This window comes from Pelecanus crispus, chromosome 3 (assembly GCF_030463565.1).
Source record: "Pelecanus crispus isolate bPelCri1 chromosome 3, bPelCri1.pri, whole genome shotgun sequence".
Classification (NCBI taxonomy): Eukaryota; Metazoa; Chordata; class Aves; order Pelecaniformes; family Pelecanidae; genus Pelecanus; species Pelecanus crispus.
This window is the reverse complement of record NC_134645.1, coordinates 130,402,969-130,422,733: the sequence shown is the minus strand read 5'-3', so window position 1 is coordinate 130,422,733 and position 19,765 is coordinate 130,402,969. Positions and strand designations below refer to the sequence as shown.

Sequence of the window (19,765 nt, the reverse complement as noted above, 5' to 3'; positions counted from 1 at the left end):
AACTTCATAGTCTCTGGAATTCTGTGTAAGGAAGAACAGTTAAGAGCACAGACCCCATGATTTTAAACATCTGGTTGGAGTAAACTCACCTGAATATGACACCTGAGAGTCAAGTTTAATCATTCTAAAGTTAACTAGTTTCTATGTTCAATGCAAAAAAAACCATAGTAAAAATCCCTCTATTAGAAGTGGTATAACTACAGGGGGTTGCTTTTAATGAGTTAAATACGATTATGAGATCTTGGAAAACCTTGGCGCATCTCCAGAGGGGAGAGGTAGTTCGGTTTCCATGTGAAAAGCAGTCTCTACCTGCCTCAGTCTTATCACCAAGCAGGTGGTGGCACAGGTGGTGGTCAGCAGTATATTGTTACTTGGAGCCCTCCTAAAACTTCAGTTCTCCGGAGAGTTGAGGTGGTGTTAACCCTCTCCGCTAGCTGAAGAGCCTTGTGGAAAGCACAGGGAGTCCTCCTACCTGAAGTACCGCTTCAGTTATTCAGCAAACTATATATTTTTTTTTTATTTTTCGAATGAACCTACTAGTTCACCTCCTAGTGCACTTTTAAACCTCTTGTTTTATTTGGTTCCCCTCCTTCTAATCACTTCCCTTTCTGCATTGATCCTTCATTCAGTGCCATGCTTTGGAAATAACGGTATTAACTTTTAGGGTTTTTTTTTCCCCTTTCACTGTTTTCTTAGAAGTCTTGCTTTAAAAACTCTGGAACTTTTTGTCCCTAATCTTGCCTGGATGTCTAGAGCTTGAATCCCGCTTTGCTGACAGGCAGCTGCCCTTTCTGTTTTGTTTTTTGGCCGTTGTTATAGCTGCTGATAGTTGGCTCGCTCCATTTCTGGGCTGACTTGATCTATATCACATAAACTGTTTCTATGTTTGCATCTCTTCTTATTCAAGCCTTGAATGATGATGATCTAAATATCATTATTTCTATACAATAGTGGGTAAGGGATGATGATGATGTAACTATCATTATTTATATACAATAGTGGGTAAGGGACTTGTTCCCATTTCACAGATGAAGAAATACAAGAATCAGGGAAGGTGTGGGCAATTCAGGTCAGAGGTAGATTTGGCTTCCCAGTTTGTACCCTCTTTGCTTGTAGGCTGATTGTGCTGATTCCAGGATGTACCTTGGGTAAGGCTGAAAATAACAACAGGGAGAAGTTAAAGCAGTTAAGGATGGGGCAGGGAAGCTTGAACTTAGTTTCTCTGTGATTGAAACATTATGGGTTCCTGGGCTTTGTAAGACAACACCTTTTATCAGTATATAAACCACTTGAAAATGTTTTTAAAAGACAAGTTTTCTCTTCCTCTCTCTTCTTTTTTTGTTTTTGTTCCGTTTTTTTACAGGTATCAGTCAGAGCCGGATCTCCCATTGGCTGTTGCAGCAGGGGTCGGACCTTAGTGAACAAAAGAAAAGGGCATTTTACAGATGGTACCAGCTTGAGAAGACAAATCCTGGTAAACAAATACAGCCTAAACATCTCCTGCTGTTTTATTTATGGAAAAGAAACCTTTTGTCACTGGTTTTTATTATCACTGGTTGTTCATTTCTTGGTCTGGTGTGCTGAATCATAGAATCGTTTAGGTTGGAAAAGACCTTTAAGATCATCCAGTCCAACCACTAACTTAACATTACCAAGCCCACCACTAAACCAATTAAGGATAAAGTAAGAATTTCATGTTTCCTGGCTTGGTGGCTGGATTGTTTTTTAATGGAAGTAAAACTAGGAATCACTGAGGTTGGAAAGGACCTCCAAGATCATCAGTCCAACCATCAACCCAATACCACCATGCCCTCTAAAGCATGTCCCCAAGTGCCACCTCTGCCCGTTTTTTGAACGCTTCCAGGGATGGGGACTCCCCCACCTCTCTGGGCAGCCTGTTCCAATGCTTGACCACTCTTTCCGGGAAGAAATTTTTCCTAATATCCAATCTAAACCTCCCCTGATGCAGCTTGAGGCCATGAAGAGGTATTCCCTCTCACCAGTTTACATTTTAGGAGGGTAGAAACAAATCTGTGTTTTGCTTTGCCGCAAATGATCCAGAGCTGACTGATCCATAGCTGTCTGTCCAGCTCCTTGGTCACGGTTACTTGCCCTGTCCTTTCACCACTAGCTAACTCTGGGAATCAGAAGCAGTCAATGAACTGTAGTCAGCTAACATGAAATATATACTGAAGCTCTTAAGAATGAACAAATGGCTGCATAATATAAAGTTGCAGGAAAACCCCCCACATTTTGGTGGGAGGAACTTTGGGATAACTTCAGAGGGTTCTGGGTTGGATGGGATGTTGATGGGATGTCTTGGTGGGATGTTGATAGTTACACTGATAAGTTGGAGATGTGTCTCTCAAATCCCACCTGCTTCTCCAAATCTCAAAATAGGTCTTAAATATAAAAAGAGAAGTAAAGCTCCTCATTATGTTTTAACTAACCAGCAATCTTCAAAATCACAGTTGAATTAATTTACTTGCATTGTTCTCCATAGATTTTGTTTGACCGCAGTTGTTATTTTTCCCTTTAGAGCTTTTATTGTAAAGATCAAAATATTTACATTTAATTTCCTTTAAACAATGGCATGATTAAATTAACTGTGTAATTGTTTTAAGGAATTTAAGACTCAGGCTCTCTAATGTGAAGTTGGCTTCAGTATCTAGAATTCTATTAAGAAAAATCCCAGTGACAACAAATCCTCAAAATTTCTGCTCTGTGTGTAATCTGCAAATCAAGAGGCTCCAGCTGTCAGTTGGCCTGAGAATACTTTAGCTGAAAGTTGGGTGGGTTCAAAGCCACAGCCGAGCTTGTCCTTTCTTTTAAGCATCTAGAAAGCTGCTTTAAAGAATGAAAGTGCCAAGGGTTGTGAGGTGCTGACAAGCTGCAGGGATCACTGGGAAGCCTTGATTGTGCAGTGGCTGGAAGTGTGATACTAAGGATCAGCAAAGTTACTGGATACAACTGTCCAGCCCCAGCTGCTTTGAAAGCCTCAAGTTGTACCCTACGAAGAAACTCTCAGCCATTTCCCCTTGACGGAAGGTATTGCCTCCAAAACAGTGGAGAGAAGTCCACTCCTAATGATGAAAACTGATGTGTGGATCTTTCCTATAGCTTTGCATCTTCTCTTTCCAGTATCGTTTGGAGCTGTTTAAGAAGTAGTATTCTGTGCTGGGATAAGAGAAGCCTTGTCAAACTTAGCACTAAAATCTTTACTTCTTCCTTTTAACTTTCTTTCCCCATATCCACAAGCGCACATCTTGTTTGTCCTTCCGCTCTTGAGAAGCGTCTAAGGAAGGAAGACTAGCAACACTGAAGGTTACGGCTTAAACTGAAATGAATCGACGTTAACCTCCACTTTTCTGATGTGCTGTCTTGCTGAGGTCTTGTTCGCTTTTCTCTATACACGCATGGAAAAATTCCTTGAAGAGTAGTAGTTTGAGTTTAACCTTTTTTCAAATAAGAGATCTTAATACAGCATTTTTAAGAAGTGTAGAAGGCAAAATGGCTCCTCTGCTGATGCCAAGGGACTATTTGGATGCACTTAAATTCCCATTAGAACCAAATAACGTTTGGTTTCTTTTAGAGGCTGAGGTAAAGGGGGGATCCCTCAGTTTTCCCACAGCTGTTGGAAAAGTCTACCTGAGGAAGGTGGTTGCGTTATTTATCATAGGATAATCCACTGCTTTAAATTATTGCCATCTACTATATTGCAGGTTAGACTGGCTAGCCAAGAGATCCTTAACATGCATGTGTGCCAGTGTATACAGTGTTTTAAGGGAGGTACCAACCTTGTCCAAAGCATCCTGGATTTAAAATGCTGTTACAAAACCAATTTGGAGCCTAAGTTTTGGATACTGCTTACAGTATCCTGTGATTAGTAGACTTGACTAGCTGTTCTGCTGCCTTCTCTAGAGTCAGAAAATGAGGCAACCAATAGAGCCTCCTGCCATGTTCACAAAGAAGCGATGTTGTCACTGCACTCTCTGTAGATTGTTAAAGATTGTCCTCCTTTGAAGAAACTTAAGAGATTAAATGACTGGTGTGTGTTTTTTCTATTCGCTTACTTACTAGGAAGTGACATTTGGCCTTCTATTCTCATATATCCCATCTTTTCCTGCTGGGAATAAAATCTCAATCCTTCTCCTTTGAGTGACACAGTCAGGTCTGTCTGTGGAGAAGCACCTATGCGTTTGAGTTACCATTGGGCAAAGTGAGGTCTTTGGGAACTTTTAGTTCCCCCATTTCTTTAATTCCTTATTTTGGAAAGCTGGATCTTCAGAGTAAGCCCATTTTCTGACTGAACTTGTTTGTGTAGTAATGGAAAGAAAACTTTCGCTTGAAACAGTTTGGAAGGACTAGGACACCAGATAGAATCAATTTATGAACTGTAAAGAAAGAATAGTTGTTTCATGAGGACTGGAGATCACTTGGCAGACCTGTAGCCTTTCCTTGGCTCTGCCGTTTTTTTCTGTATGACTCTTAGCAAATGATTTCACCTTCACACCTCGCTTTCCCGTCTCCTAGATAAAGGTGAGACCATTTTCCTGTGTATGGCTTGCCCACCTTGCCTGTAAGGTCCTCACAGCAGGGACTGTCTTTCACTGTGCTTATATAATACTGCACCCAGCCAGGAGTTTCTAATCATAGAATCATAGAATCGTTTAGGTTGGAAAAGACCTTTAAGATCATCCAGACCAACCATTAACCTACACTACCAAGTCCACACTAAACCAATCAAGGGTAGAGTAGACTAAACCATGTCCTGAAGTGCCACATCTACCCGTAAAATAGGGGTCAAAACATGACTTATAAATACATGAAAAGAGATTTTATTTTTCTTTTTTCAAATGTAGAATGGTGCTATATAACACTTTAAATCATCCATAAGCAGTCCTGCATCTGCTAACCAAAGAGCTTCGTGTTGTGGAGCCCTAGGGCAGTTTTGAGGCGTCGCTGCTGTTGAGGCGTTGCTAGATGTTGCTCCTATACAGAAGAGACTCAGCAATTCCATCCCATTTGTTATTTGCCAGCTTGCTTTGGCCTCTTGAATATGCTGTTTGTTCCCTTGGTTTTGGTTGCTTATTTGCATGAGTACTTTCTATATTTCTCCTATCTTTGGTGGCGGGTGTTCAGGCAACAGCAGACTGGAACGTTGCAAAAGAGACTTAAGTCTCATGGATCAGAAAAAAAAAGCCCCACTTTTCCTACTGTATGCAGTAATCTTGCTCAAAAATTTCTTGATCAACGTTTTGCTGGTAAGAGTGATGTCAGAGTTAATGCTGCAAATTCCAGTGTACTAGTGATTGTAAATTTTTCTGGAAACAGTTGCCAGTTAGGGTGAAAGGCAGTTTTTTGTTGAAGGGAACAAGTCAGTGCTAAATGCTAGTGTTTGAAAGCTCTTTAATCCAATTAATAGGGATGCTTTTCATTTAGATCGGGCTTTTTTTGGACAGGCACCACATCTCTCGTGTTTTGTAGAGGACTGAGAGCATTTTGGCAGTAGATAAAACAATATATGTTTCAGAAGCTGGTATATGAGTGCATAGTCCTATAATGTACTGATTTCCTGCCCCCCAGAGCCCAGGGGTTTTAAATAAATAAATATTTTTTTTTACATTGGTAGTTGTTAGCCTGATTGGTTTGGCTGGCAGTGGGTCTTGGGCAATGTGGAAAGTTTGTTAGGGAGTAACTTTAGCGTGTCTTTTGCTTCTGTGTACTGCAAACTGAAGCTGGCACCTAGAAATGATGTGTTGAAGTTACAGATGGATACAGACTGCTTCCATTTAGGCTGGATATTTATTTCTGCCAGTCTTCTGTAATAGGAAGGCAGCTGTGGTCACCTTGGAGAAAACCCTGTGCTCTTCCTCCTTGAACAAAAGGGGAAAAGAAAGGTAGTTATCAGGATGTAGCATCTCTTGTGTTATTCCCATAGCAATTCTTGTTTAGCTATAAAAGAAGAGCCTACCAAAAAAAAAAAAAAAATCAGAGGCTGGATATCCCACGAGATTTGCACTGGAAACGTATTGTTGGTGATTTACTATTTTACAGAGCTGCAGAGAAAATAGTCCCTGCTCTGATCCTTTCCATCCAAGCAATGAGCTCTGTAGGGAACCTTTTGCTGCGCAGGCTGCTGATTCAAATCTAGCCTGGCTCAGTAGTAACTGAAAGGTGTTTATCATGTGATCTCAGGTCAGTCTGGCTAAAAATAAAGTGTGACATCTGTTCTTATCAGTATAATAGATGATAGGTACTTGCTGCAAAGGCTTGCTACTAAATGGTTTTTTGGAGCCGGGAGATGGCCTGAGGCTTGCTCCAACCATTCTGCGTATGGCGGAGCCTCTCCGAGGCATGTGATGTGGATCAGCAAGTGCATGTGACGCTTTTAAGAGCAGCGCTCTTTCTTCAGGATAGTGCCTGGGATGTGCTGAGAGAAGGCAGGCCTTTGCCACGAGGAATTTTGAGTACACAGATAGAGCTGCATTCCAGTTGGAGAGCGCTGCTCTTGCCTCCTCTCCCCAAAACCCACCTGCAGCATCCCCGAAGTCATACCCTGCATTTGCGAAAATACTGGCTCGCACAAAGAAAATTCTATATTGTTGCGAAAGGTACTCAGCACTGGCAGGTAGTGAGTGGCAGGTGGTGAGAGACGTCGCTTTTCATTTTTCTCTGCGAAAGGAGTTCTTCCCAGCTGGTTCACCTCTATACCCCTTATAGATGTCTTGCTTTTTGATGCATATACTAAGATGAAAATCTCACACTGCATTTGCTCCGCTCATTCTGCTCAAGAGAGAAGTTTCACTACTTCTTGAAAGCTGTTTGAGAGGTTTGTAGAGAGAATCTGACCTAGTAACTAGGACGTAACTTATTAAGCTGTAAAGAAGTGGAACTGGGTGGCAACAAGATTGCAATGAAGAGTTGGAACAGCAAAACGAACGGGATCCCCACGTGCTCCCTTAATTGAGGGGGATGCAGAAAAGCTCCATAGTTACCCTATCAAATGTGGCAGCAGTGCATATGTCCACCACTTTTGCCACTCGTACATCCAAGCACATTTTTGGCCTCTGTATGCGTTCAGATGCTTTCCATCTTTATGTGTGTGCAAAAAACAGTGGTGGGTACTTGCTTGTAATTCTCAGCAGACTTCTCTCTTATCTGCTGCTGATATTGATGTTACCCCATAGAAAACAGAAATAAGTAAATTGATCTAGCGAGGCTACTAAAACAAAAAAAGCATCTTGTATTCAGTAAGTGAATGTATCAGTAGCAGGAGCAAATTTATGCTTTAAATGCAGATTTTTTTTTTTCCCCCTCCAACGTTTGTCTGAAAAATCTCAGGCAAATTTAATGGAAGTACCCTGTGCCTCTTACCTTGATATTAGGCATGACTGATATTCCTGTGAAATGAAATCCTCAGGTAGGGGAAGTATATTGCTAAGACAGCACAGGGAAAGCTGATTTCTTGTCCTCTTCTTCCCTGCCTCTTTTTTTTAAAAAAAAAAAAACCAACTTAAATTAGTTTTTTAGTTTTTGAAGTGTATTCAAAGCCTAGCAACTTGATACTGACCCAGACCCCTAAACTGTGCAACTGAGCAGATAAGGAACTTTCCTTGAAATGGCCTCCCAATAAATTGGCAACATAGGACAGATTTCATGTGTCAATAAAACTAAGTAATCTGTGTAGGCTCATTAGCTGGGTATTTGGAAGAGTCACCGTCCCGTTGTGCATGCAAGGCAGAGATTGTGGGCTTTGCTTCCTACAGACTTCTCCTGGGTAAAATGTTTAAATTATTTTGGGCTCTACTACCTAACACAGATGCAAGCCTCTGGCAGTAAGGAAAATACTCATTGTGCATTTCTGGAAGGGAACACAGCCAAATGCATAAATAGCTAATTTCTTCCTTTTTAACTGTAGGAATTTGTTTATTGGTTAAACTCTAAGTTCCCGTAACCCTTTTACTCTGTTTTAAATTAAACAAGCAGTGTTGTTTCACTAACACAGTATGTTTTTATGATTAAATCCTAACCATTCTGAGCAAGTCTGTGTACCCAGAGGGATTTGCTGTCTCAGCCCTGCTTGTACGCCTGCACAATGCTGTATTCCTCCGGTGAGCAGAGCCGCCTGCTTCTCTTGGACCTGTCCAGGCTGGTTCAGTGCATGAATTCCAGTTGAGCTCAGTATGCATATGGGATATAGGTGGTGATTTATCTTTTCATATGACTTTTTTTTTTATTATTATTATTTTTTGCACAGAAGAACAGCAATTTCTTCCCTCCAGGGCAAGTCACTGAGCACAAAGCTGTCCTTCAGAACATACCCTGTTTTACGTGCTAATGCCCTATACCAGGTTCCCATCCTCACCAAGGGATGTATGAAAGATCAGTCTCCCAGTGTGTCTTGATTTATTAACTGAGGGGCTGTTGTAGAAGGAATCAGGGGTAAGTTTCAAAGGGCCTTTCCTGAGGGCATTGTGCCAAGTCCTGGCTCTGGCTTGATGCTTTCCAGCTCAGGCTTCTTGAAAGGAGAAATAGATCCATAGAGGGGGGACAGACGAGGAAAGGCGTGATGTTAATCTGCTTTCAGTGACTTTGTCAGGCAACCTGGCACTCAGGAGCCTGTGTTTGCACAGGTCACAGGGTGTGTTTCAATCGGTGGAGCTATTTTAAGTGTTTACTCAGCTCTTCAGACACATCGAAATACCTTTGGTATAAATTTACATTTTTGCTTCCTGAGACTGTTGTACAATTAAATAGAAACCTGCTATTTCCCATTTTGTGGTAGAAGAGGTAGCAGCACAACCTAAATAAATCCCAGCTGGGGCATAGCTCACCCTTTCTGTAAGACATTTTTCCTCTTGAACAAGACAGGACAGCTTTTCCAGAGTGGCTGTCAGCTCAGTTATGTCTCCCATAGATTTCCATGGTCACCTGATACCTCTCTGGCTTGGAGGTTGGGGATGGGAACTCTAGCTGGCTTTGTGTATCTTTTAAGGTGTCTTTGTTTGATAATGCTTTCCTTTTTTAGTTTGAATGGTTTTATCACCTGTCTTGTCTTTTTTTCATGAGCAGGAGTGAGAAAATGAGCATGATTTTTAATCCACTAGGAAACACAGTATTTATTATTCTTAGGGGCTACGTTAAGCATGAGACCCGCTCCTATCCCAATAGAAGAGCCAGAATGGAGACAGACGCCTCCCCCAGTCACAGCTACCTCTGGGACCTTCAGACTACGGCGAGGCAGTCGGTTCACATGGAGAAAGGAGTGCCTGGCTGTTATGGAAAGGTATGTCAGTTTGGGGTTATGGAGATGGGCATTTTAAAGCCAATACAAGTATCCTTTTTCCTGCTCTGGTGAACACCAGCTTCATTTTCATGGGTGTGTTTTGGCATCATGCAAGCCAATAACAGTGTAATCATTTGATGCTGGACGATAGAGTAGGAGGAGCTATTTCACCCTTTCTGTTGTTCGAAAAAATGTTACACTGCTTTGGACAATATCTCGGTTTTTGTAGCCCCTAAGACATCTTGTCCTTAGCCTGAGAGTGTTCAGCCCTTCTTTGCTTTTGCAGAAACCTTTCCCTCTAGCCTAATCCAAGCTTTGTCTTGGTGGGGGTCTGCACGCTCTTTACATTCTACATTTCTCTTTTCCCAGTTTACTGATTCGTCCTCATAATGTATCATGTTATTTTATAGTTGATACTGGCATTTCGGCAGCACTATAATTGTTCAGGATGCAGAACTTTGCTTAACAAGCAGTAGATTCCTTGTCCAAAAAGGCTCTTACAGCCCTTTTACATGAGCTGGGAACAGTACAGAGCAAAGTGGATCATTCAAATACATATGCAGAGTGGCAGGTGATCATTAGAGCTCCCAGCTCTTCAGTCCTGCAGAGACGAAGCACTCTCTGAGCCTGGTCTCTTGGCTGCCTATGTGCTTTGCCTTTCCCTCTGCTTACAGTAACGTCTCTTTTGTGGGTAATATTGTATAATAGAAGAGGGCTAGTGAACTCAAACGTAGTTTGGGGATGAATGCTTATTTCTGTTAAGGGCTAAATGGCTGGGAGGAGTCGTCTTCCCTCCGAGAGCATGAGGAACCTCCTTTCCATGGAAGCACCACATGAGTGCGTGCGCTACACTCCTCTCTGGTTTGCAACCCCATTGAGTCCTTGGTCAGCAGATTCTTAGGATGTGCTTTTGCCCTTTCTGTAATGCTTCTCTCTCCTCTTGCTTGCACGAGGGTTTTTGGAACTGATTAGGAGCAGGAGAGCGTCTCCTTTTGCCTAAGCTAAGACCAAAATACCGAGCTCCCTCAGGGACCCAAGCCGTTTTACACACAAGATGGACATGCTTCTGTATGGCCACAGGCCATCACAGGGTCTTTGCAGGGCTGACACCAGTAACTAAGCGTGTGTTTCCATATTCTGTCCTGGCACTGCGCTGATATTTTCAGCTTTGGCTGAATGTTTCCCCAAAGGAAGTAATGTAAATGTCTGAAAATCTGTTCTGCTTTGCTAGACCCAACTAATGCAGAGTCCTGAAATCTGAGAGTACAGGGGACTGTGTTTTTTCTAGTGTCCCCCTCCTCACAGGCAGTACAATGCGCAGTATAGGAGCTTCAGCACTTTGAAATGCTTGCTTGACTGTCCTGATTGCAGTTTAATGGTTGGACTTGAGGATCTTAAAGGTCTTTTCCAACCTAAACAATTCTATGATTGTATGTAGGATGACAGAAATGTTACAGCTCCGTGTACCTTCAGGACAGGACCATCTCTTTATGGAGCAGCACCTCCTCCCTCCGTGTGCGAAATACTTAGTTACTCTGAAGTAGAATTAGAGCTCTTTGGGCATGGGTGTTTTCCTTCTGGGTTTCTGTCTGGCCTGAAGTGCGCTAACTGCTGTTACTTGCTGTTTGAATATGATAGTGCCTTAGACTCATTTGTGCTAGGTGGTGTGGGAACACAGAGCAGAAAGAGAAAGCTAAGCAAGCAAGCGCTACCCTTTCCTCCTCCTCCTAAAGCCAGTCTTTGCTGGGACACTCTCAAGAAGTCGGGCAACCTGTAGTGGTTTGGTATGTGTCTGTTAGAAAGGTGTGAGATTTGGTTTTGCGTGTGGAGAAGCAGCAAGTCGGTGTTGACATTGGAAGTCATCCAGTTGTGTATGCAGATACATAATCACTTGATCTAATTTTTCATTACGCTCTTCTTTGTCATTCGTGGTTTTGTTTGCTGTGTCTTGTGCTCTGTAAGGTCTTTGCTGCTGGGGTTTTCTTCTTATTCTGCTGTTTAATGGAGACTTCTGCCACTCTGCCTTAATCCTGGCTTTAATATTAATTTGGAAAGCCCTTGCTAGGTCACCGCAAGCACTGAATTTCACAGCCTTGTGAGTGGGTACTGGAAAGCATGGCTGAGGAGTTTTACTTGAGGCAAGAACACAGTAAACTCGAGCCATGGTAAAAGCTTTGTATGACAATAAAACTACACCATAAAACAAGTTGGGAATATGGTGGTTTAACTGTTATACTTTAATAGGCCTAGTTGAGCTGTAAGGATGAGCTGTTTTATGTGGCAAGTTTTGAAAGAGTAGGAGGAAAATGCTCTCTTGGGAGCCCTAGGAAGAAGCTAACTAATTTCACTTACGAGTCGCCAGAATTCTTCCAGGCTTGTCCGTAATACGACTCACAACAGCAGCCAGGGTGAAGGTAACCACACCCCTGGCTGGCTGGCCCAAGCAGATCAGGTTCACTCGATGCCGTAAGGTCAGGAATAAGCATTTGGCCCACTAAAATGGTGTTTGGCATTGCATGTGGCCCAGTGCCATTTATCTGGTAATTTGCATTTTCCTCTGAAGGATTAAGTTTTGACTGTGAGTGGAGGCATCTTACTCAATTTAATGGACTCTTTTCTTTAATTAAATGCAAGTTTCATTGCATTGCGTTTGTCTGTCCTGCAGCGTCTTGATGTGCTGTTGGTGTACACAGGGATTTAGGCACCTAGTTTTGAGCTTCTTATTTGGGAACCTCAGTAAAGTGCTTATTCATATAGGCTTCTAGCTATTCAGCAATGAGAAATAGAGATCCAGAAGACAATTCCATCCCACTGATGCAACTTGTATGAGGGCTATATGGACCTTCCTCTCTGGCTGCAAAAGAGGAGCCTTCTGCAATTAGACCTAACTTTGGTGATTTAGTTAAATGCCTGAAGGTAAGAGGGTTGAATCTAGACCTTAATGGAAACTCCTGTGTAGGTAATGCAGAGCTACTTCTTCCTGTAAACTTCTGAAACGTTGCTGCGAAGCTGTATCAACATTTTTTTGGGTGAGGATCAAAGTCTTGGGCTGCTATATCAGTTAATTGTGGTACGTGCTTTTGACTTGGATTCAATTGGTAAGAAATGCAGTTGCTACAAGTCGATGTGTCAAACCAGCTGAGAGCACTTCAAGGAAAGAATCTGAATTTGATTGCAAAAATTAGAGAGACTAGCTTCTAGGAGCAGGCTCTCCAACTGAAAATGCACAGCACCGGTCAGGATTTGGTTATGAACTGAATGAGAAGGGTGAGAGTTGAAGGGCTGGTTTTTCTTTTTTAAAATATTTAAATCAACAAAAACTCCAGTGCAATTAATTATTATATTGGTGCCAACCTTATATAATTAAGATTAGAGTTAGGGCCAGCACATATACTTAAATGTCTAATGTACATAACTGTCTGTATACAGGGTATGTGTATTAAAGAAACTAATTGGTTTATACTGGATTTCCAGAATGCTGCTTGCGGTTTCTGTAATTCAATTCTCCAGTCTTTACTGCTTTTTTTGGAAATTCTCCCAGGGTAGTTTATTAGTCGCTAGGCTTAGATTTCGGACAATAGATTCAGGTCTCTTTCTCCCTCTCTTTCCTTTCTATTTTTTTTTTTTAAGTATCTCTCCGAATATTTATGCTCTGAAGGTTAAGAGGAGCAATAGTTCCAGAAAGTAAAGTTCTATATTTAACTGCAGACTAGGTGTGGTTCAGACAACTGCAGTGCAAGCTCCCTCGCGCTGCTGTGCTAGTGATGTCAACCTTGACCTGTTCTCTGCTTGAGCCTCCTGCTCATGAAATATGCTGAGTTTTGCGTGTGGTGATGTTGTCGTGTGGCTTACCCTCCTTTGGGAACTCAGCTAAGACTACGGTAGTCCTTTCTGTAAAAACCTGAGGTTAAACTTGAAAGTCCATTTCTGGTTCAGTTTTGTGTTTTTTGTTATGTCTTGTCCCAAAGATTCCGCTCCCCCCCCCCCCCCCCCCCCCCCCCCCGCCCCTTTTCTCTGCTTTACATCTTCTTTTCAACCCCTGTCATTAGAACTACAAAATTGAAAATTCCCTTAGGGTTTTCTCTTTTTTTAATGAAGCTGTGTTGTCTATCTTCTTTTTTTCTCTTTTAAGAGATTGGTGCATCTCCTCTAATCATATGTTGGAGTTGAGGTTTATCTTCCTTTTCAGGCAAAAAAAACCATCTAAGATTGGCAGCAGAATCAATGACTGTATTCCCGTTTTAGGGCACTTTTGTTGAGTGCCATTAAAGACTTGGGGGGGGGGGGGGGGGGGGGTTGAGTGTTGTTTTTTAAGTATATGCTTTATCCAAAGATTAAATTAAAATAACTGTAAATTCTGCTCTAAACAAAATGAATAATTCATCAGTTGGAAGTATTTCAGTTTGTCTAGGGAGCAGGGACTTCACTTTCTGGTTGAGGGTTATTTGGTTTGATTTTATGGGTCTGTTCTTTTATTTTAACACCTGTCTGTGCTCTTGAAGCATCCTTTTGTAAAGATGTGTTTAGATTAAGTAGCACTAGATGATACAGATACCTGTTATCCCCATTTCATAGATGGCAAAACAGAGTCAGGTGTCACTTGGCTTTGTGATCCAAGGCAATTTTATTCATAAGAGGAATGGGTTTAGATTTCCCAAGATACTGAGGGTATAGTTTCATGATATAGCGGAGCTGAATTAACAGTTTGTCACCATCTCATCCTTAGGTGTTATCCTGTCTCATCGCCCTTCTCAACTCCTCCTCCTCAGTTTCCCTGCTTCTGCCACCCTGCATTGTGCCAGATATGTTTCTTGCCTGGTTGAAATACCAGCCAATTCAGCTTGGTTCAGGAAAAAAGAAATCCTTTTTATTTCCCCCTGCGGTTTATTGAATTGGTTCGGCTTGCTGTGCAGTGAGGGTGTGCCAGAACTGGCTCAGGGCAAATGACAGGAGAGCACAGGGAAGGGGAAGTTTAACAAAAAAAGATGTACAAATTTTCCATGGTGCTTTTTTGGTCTGCTTGGGTTTGTTCTGATTTTATTTGGTTTGAGTTGGATGAGTTCCTGCTTTGGTTAAAAGCATGGTCACACCAACAGTTGTGTTGGCGTCATGGAAGAGGTGTCTCTTGATTTTTGCCAGGGAGCAGCAATGTATTACCCTGGTATCGCTGCCAAACTGGTCAAATTTGACCAGGTTGTATTCTTCCTTCCCCTTTAAAGTGGACCCAAGTTGGCGAGGAAAGTCATCTCTGTGCCCCAACGAGGCCCTGTTGCGTTTCCATCAGGTGCACGCTTAGGCTGTAGCGGATTTAGCATCGTCTACCCTCCTGAGAAAAAGCACCTTCTGCAGTGGTCCCAGCCAGCCGGTGCCGGCTGGGCCAGCGGAGCCCTGGGCATGGTTCTGGCCCTGAGCGATATCAGTCCTGACATGCGTTATTAGAAATTCTTCCGATTGTGAAAGCGCTATTACTGCAGCTCTCCCGAGCGCTGGGGCTTCCACGGCTTCCCTGGGGAAAATGAGAGCTCTATTAGCTCCTGAAATTCAGTTAGGAAATTTTCTTAGTTAATTTCATCCCATTACTCTTAGTTATGTCTTCTAGCAGAACCTTAATACCGGCCCCATAGGGGATCTAAGTTTCCTGTGCAAGGCTTTGGAGGAGATTTAAGTTTTGGATTCATTGCGTTTCTCCCTTTTCAAGCTGACAACAGAGCAGGAAGTAATGTCTTTCGGCCTCTTCCATTAGGCTTGTACTTTGTTAGAAACAGAACATCAGCTTCTCATCAGTATAACGACGTCCACCAGTTGGCTCGGGCATGCTGCTCGTCTTCCTCGGGTTTATTTTGCAGGCTGCTAAGAGGTGAGGAGTGCTGAGAGTTACGCTCTGCTATCCCTGTGACCCTCAGATGTCATTGAACCTTTCGGTGACCGCCGTTCTCAACCGTAAAATATCTACTCCCTGCTTGGGAGACTGAGCCAAACCAAAGAAAGGATGAGGAAGATGCTAAAAGCCTGTAACTTTTGGATTGCCAAGGAAGATTTGTGTTAGGCATTAGGAAAAACCTTCTGACTTCAGGAATGGTTGAGCCCTAAGCAGTTTATCTACAGAAATTAAGGAACCTTTCTCAGGAGCAAATTAGCAGAAGTCTGTCAGGATGGTTCTGATACGCTTGATCTGAATGCAGAGGGAAACATCAAGTGACTTCTTTACATTATTTTCCAGCACTTTCAATTCTATCATAAGGTGTTTGTTAGTCAGCAACTTGCAGTGTGAGGTTCAACTTCATTAAGTCCTTTGAGATGTAGGAAGGGAGTGGTTTTTTAGGATCTTTGCTGTTCGTGCTTGTGCAATGCTTTGAGATCTGTGAGTGCAGGCACTTTGCAAAGGCATTCAGTAAAGTTCACTTCACAGTTTAGGCACAGGCAAGATCTTTTTATTGTCTGAAAGTTCAAGTGGTTTGTCTCAGGGTCATTGCTGTATGTCTTCATAAAATGCAAGAGCAGCCATTTTATGCTTGCTACACAGTATCTTTCTTATTTTGCATTAGATCAAGCTAGGTTCCCTCTTAGACCTGCATAATACACAAGCTTCCTATTCTAATCAGCTGTAAGCAAATCCCAGTTGTTTGGCAGATTGCATGCAGTAAAATATAATGCTAGGATGTCTGTCCAAGTGCTCGCCAGACTCTGGTCTCTTGAAGGATCCAGCACCTAATGAGTCATTTTTCTTTTTCAGGGAGCTCAGGTGCTTTTTGTATCTTTGTGTTCTCTCTCTCTCTTTTTTAAAAATAATAAAAAGAGAGGTCTGTGGGAGGGGCAACTCCTTGCAGCAGACTCCAGATAAAATTTTTGTACCTTCCAAGGTCAAAATAACTGAAATCAACATTTGCAAAAGGAGCCTTGTCAATCTGACCTGCAATCCTGAGTTCTGATATTGTCTTCTCATAGCATCAAAGTAATTGTCATACATACAGGATTGGAAATCTCTGTAAGTGCCCAGATGCTTTCAGTGAAGATGTAAAAAAGGCATCGTTGTTGCTTACTGTGCAGGCTAGCTCCAGTAGCACCAGTGTACAGGAGGGATCTGTAAGACCAAATTTACCTCTTAACCTGTTGTTTGCTTTTAAAAACATCTGCTGGCTCCTTCAGGGGTGTCCCAGCTCACAGACCCCATACTTCAGAGCGTACCCGAGTGCTTCCATGTGCAATGTCCAGCTGCCCTGTTTGCCCTTGCAGTGATTTCATGTCACCATCCCCAGCATGTAAAGTGATCTCGGGGCATTGTGTAGGGAGAGGAGGTATAGAGGCAACCTCAATTCAACCCGAGTTCCTACTAGGAAAACATGAGCATGACATGGCAGGTCTGAAGTGCACTGTGAACTATAGGCTGCTTAACATCTGCCTAGGTAAGCCTCGTTTAAGAGCAGCTGTTTTGTCCTTGGGTGCCTTTTCCAGCTCCATCTTTTGTCCCTGGCACAAGGGCTGACTTTGCGATGTGTGCCGGTACCCGCGCCGGTGCTGTGGAGTTCTGGCATGTGACTGAAGCTTCAAGGCTCGGCAGTAACCCAGGTGGTGGTGGTGATGGTGTTTGTCATCCTTTCTACCTGTCCTCTCCAGTCTGGGACTACTTCACACATGGCTAGCAACCATATGGCTGTGGACAGAAGCTCTTATCTCCTATCCTGTATTTTTTTAAAAACCCTGCTATTGCAGCTGTGGGCATTCTTCTTATTCACATAAATAAATAATTCTTTCTAAATCCTGCTAAGGTCTTCAGGGTACTTTGGGAGAGCTAATTATACCTAGTTTCATTTTATATGCCAAAATGTGTTTAAAGAGTTGGAGGTCCCTTTTGCCTGAGTATCATGAGAAAGAATAAGAAAGAACATTGCGTTTACCTTCCCGTGATCGTTCATTGTCTCCACTACTATCAATGTGCTGCTTATTTATCTCTTCTCCGAACTAAACAGTCACTCTCTTATCTCTTCTCAGACGGCAAGTCTTCCCTTGCCTCTAATAATATTCACTGTCACTCTTCTCTGGACCTTTTCTATTTCTGCATTCAATTTTTAGTGACCCAGGGTAGGTGAGTAGGGACAGGAGCAGAACTGATTACCATTTTTCCAGGGTGAATATTCCAGCTTATACAGGCAGCTGAATCTGATTCCGGTTGTTCTCTGACCTCCAGCCTAACATCTGGTTTTTGCTGATTACTTTTGTGTATTGATTGAGAGCGTGTTTTCTCTGAGTAGTCCACAATGATAGGTGTGTCATTTTCCTGAATGGTTACAACTAATTTAGAACCAGTCATGTATGCGAGGAGTTTGAATTTGTTCTTTTCCGTGTGCATTACCCTGCTTTTTGCAAAGACAGCAAATGAAGTTCAGTCGTGGGAGTGTTTAGATATTTTTGAAATTCACAGTAATTATCTGCTTCATTTGTATCCAATATAAATAATTCACTTTCCAGAACATTATTTAATGTAACTGTTAATGCCAATCATTTTAGGTCACAACTTGTCTGAGCCAAGGGCTTGTCTTCTGTTCCTGCGCAGAGCCTAGTGCAGTGGGCTCTCTGCAATCATGTTGAGACCTCTAGATGCTGCTTGCTGTAAGGACAGTGTAAAAGTCTAAGTGTAGTGCTGTGGGTTCTGTCTCTTCAAGCTTTCTGTGCCTACACTAGACTTTCTGTAATCCTTCGTGGTATTCTTCTTCCTATGACTGTTCTGTTTATAGTAACAAAAAGCTTATATTAATTAGCTACATCGTTATTTTCTTACCTCTTGTTATGGTTTAACCCCATTGGGCAACCAAGCACCATCCAGCTGCTTGCTCACCCTCTCCCCCGCCTCGGTGGGATGCGGGAGAGAATCAGAATGGCACAAGTAAGAAAACTTGTGGGTTGAGGTAAGAACAGTTTAATAATTGAAATAAAACAAAATAATAACATAATAATAATAAATTCTAATGAAAAGGAAAACAACAAAAGAGAGAGGAACAAAACCCAGGAAAAACAAATGATGCAATTGCTCACCACCCGCTGACGGACGCCCAGCCCATCCCCGAGCAGCGATCGCTGCTCCCTGGCCAACCCCCGCCAGTTTCTATACTGCCCATGACGCCGTATGGTATGGAATAGCCCTTTGGCCAGCTTGGATCGACTGTCCTGGCTGTGCCCCTCCCAGCTTCTTGTGCACCTCCTTGTTGGCAGAACATGGGAAGCTGAAAAGTCCTTGACTTGGTATAAACACTGCTTAGTAACAACTAAAACATCAGCGTGTTATCAGCATTATTCTCATGCTAAATCCAAAACACAGCACTATGCCAGCTACGAGGAAGAAAATTAACTCTATCCCAGCTGAAACCAGGACACCCATTAACGTGATTCTGGGAAACAGGGAAAGTCATGACATACTTTCCACAGAAACTGTGTGAACTGCACCCTGGCACATTCAGTCTACATTTTGTGTAGCCGTTTTATAATGACTGTCACTGTAGGCTGTCCGGAACAAAATTTCTTGATCATATTACAACCCATGTAAAGGTGATGTGTCTTTGGATGTGCTCGGGCGCAAGGGTGTAACAGCTACACTCTGCTGTCTCTGTGTCTGCACTGAAGGAGCTTGAGACGACGCTGGGGAGCGTACTCGCTCTTTGTGAGCAGGCTCCGGGGAAGTTTAGCAGGTAAGGCAGCGGCAAACGGCTCCTTGGGCAATGACAAGTGACCATAAAGCTGTGATCATTCCCCCTTTGGCTCTTTTTCAGCCTGCTTAAAGTCCTGAGAAAGAACTAGACAGCCCTGACCTGCCAAGGAGGGTCGTTCCAGGTCCAAGTTCAGCTAAAAGGGACAGTCATCGCTCACAGTGAGATTTACCTGACCTGTATGTAATATTATCGATGGAATAAACCCACTTAAGTGAATTACAAAATTAACTTCTTGAGTGACCTGGAAATTTGGAAGGAATTCGTAATCAGGTTGGCGTCACCTCTCGCTTTGATGCGGCCAGCTGTCGGCATGGAGTATACGTGAGCACCATCCAGCTCAGAGCACTGCTGGATTTGCCCCTTTCTGGTTTCTAGAAGTATGCAAAGTGTTCCTGCTGACTTTCACTGCAGCTAGTCTCTGAACAGAGTCCAAACCTACCTCAGTGAAAGGAAATTCTCTGCCATCTAGTAACAGATGTGAGGTCTTTATACAAGTCATAAACAGTAATTACAAGGAGAAGCAAGGGAGCAAAATTCCTAAGTAAAACTTGTAAGTATGTTGCATCATGTATTTATGGGCTCTTGGTCAGACTATGGAGCGCTTTAAAGAGACTAAAAAGAATGCTTTATCAGCGAACCATATGGGCTTTAGCCACAAAAGTCACTACCACATCCTAAATTCTTTTTTATCGTTCTTTTTTGTAGTCCAGGATAGCACAATTGACCTTTTTTTGGTTTGATTTTCCTTTGGAACATTCATAAGTTTTAATTTGTT

The 19,765-nt window shown here is 42.5% G+C and overlaps 1 protein-coding gene across 1 annotated transcript in view; it reads left to right on the top strand.

Annotated features, from left to right (window-relative positions):
- HMBOX1 (homeobox containing 1) overlaps positions 1-19,765 on the top strand; it is a 63,181-nt gene that overhangs the window by 24,450 nt on the left and 18,966 nt on the right. Inside the window, exons 4-5 of the mRNA XM_075707519.1 lie at positions 1,364-1,474; positions 9,136-9,289. Of these exons, the coding sequence (XP_075563634.1) occupies positions 1,364-1,474; positions 9,136-9,289 (265 nt within the window). The remainder of the gene's footprint in view (positions 1-1,363; positions 1,475-9,135; positions 9,290-19,765) is intronic.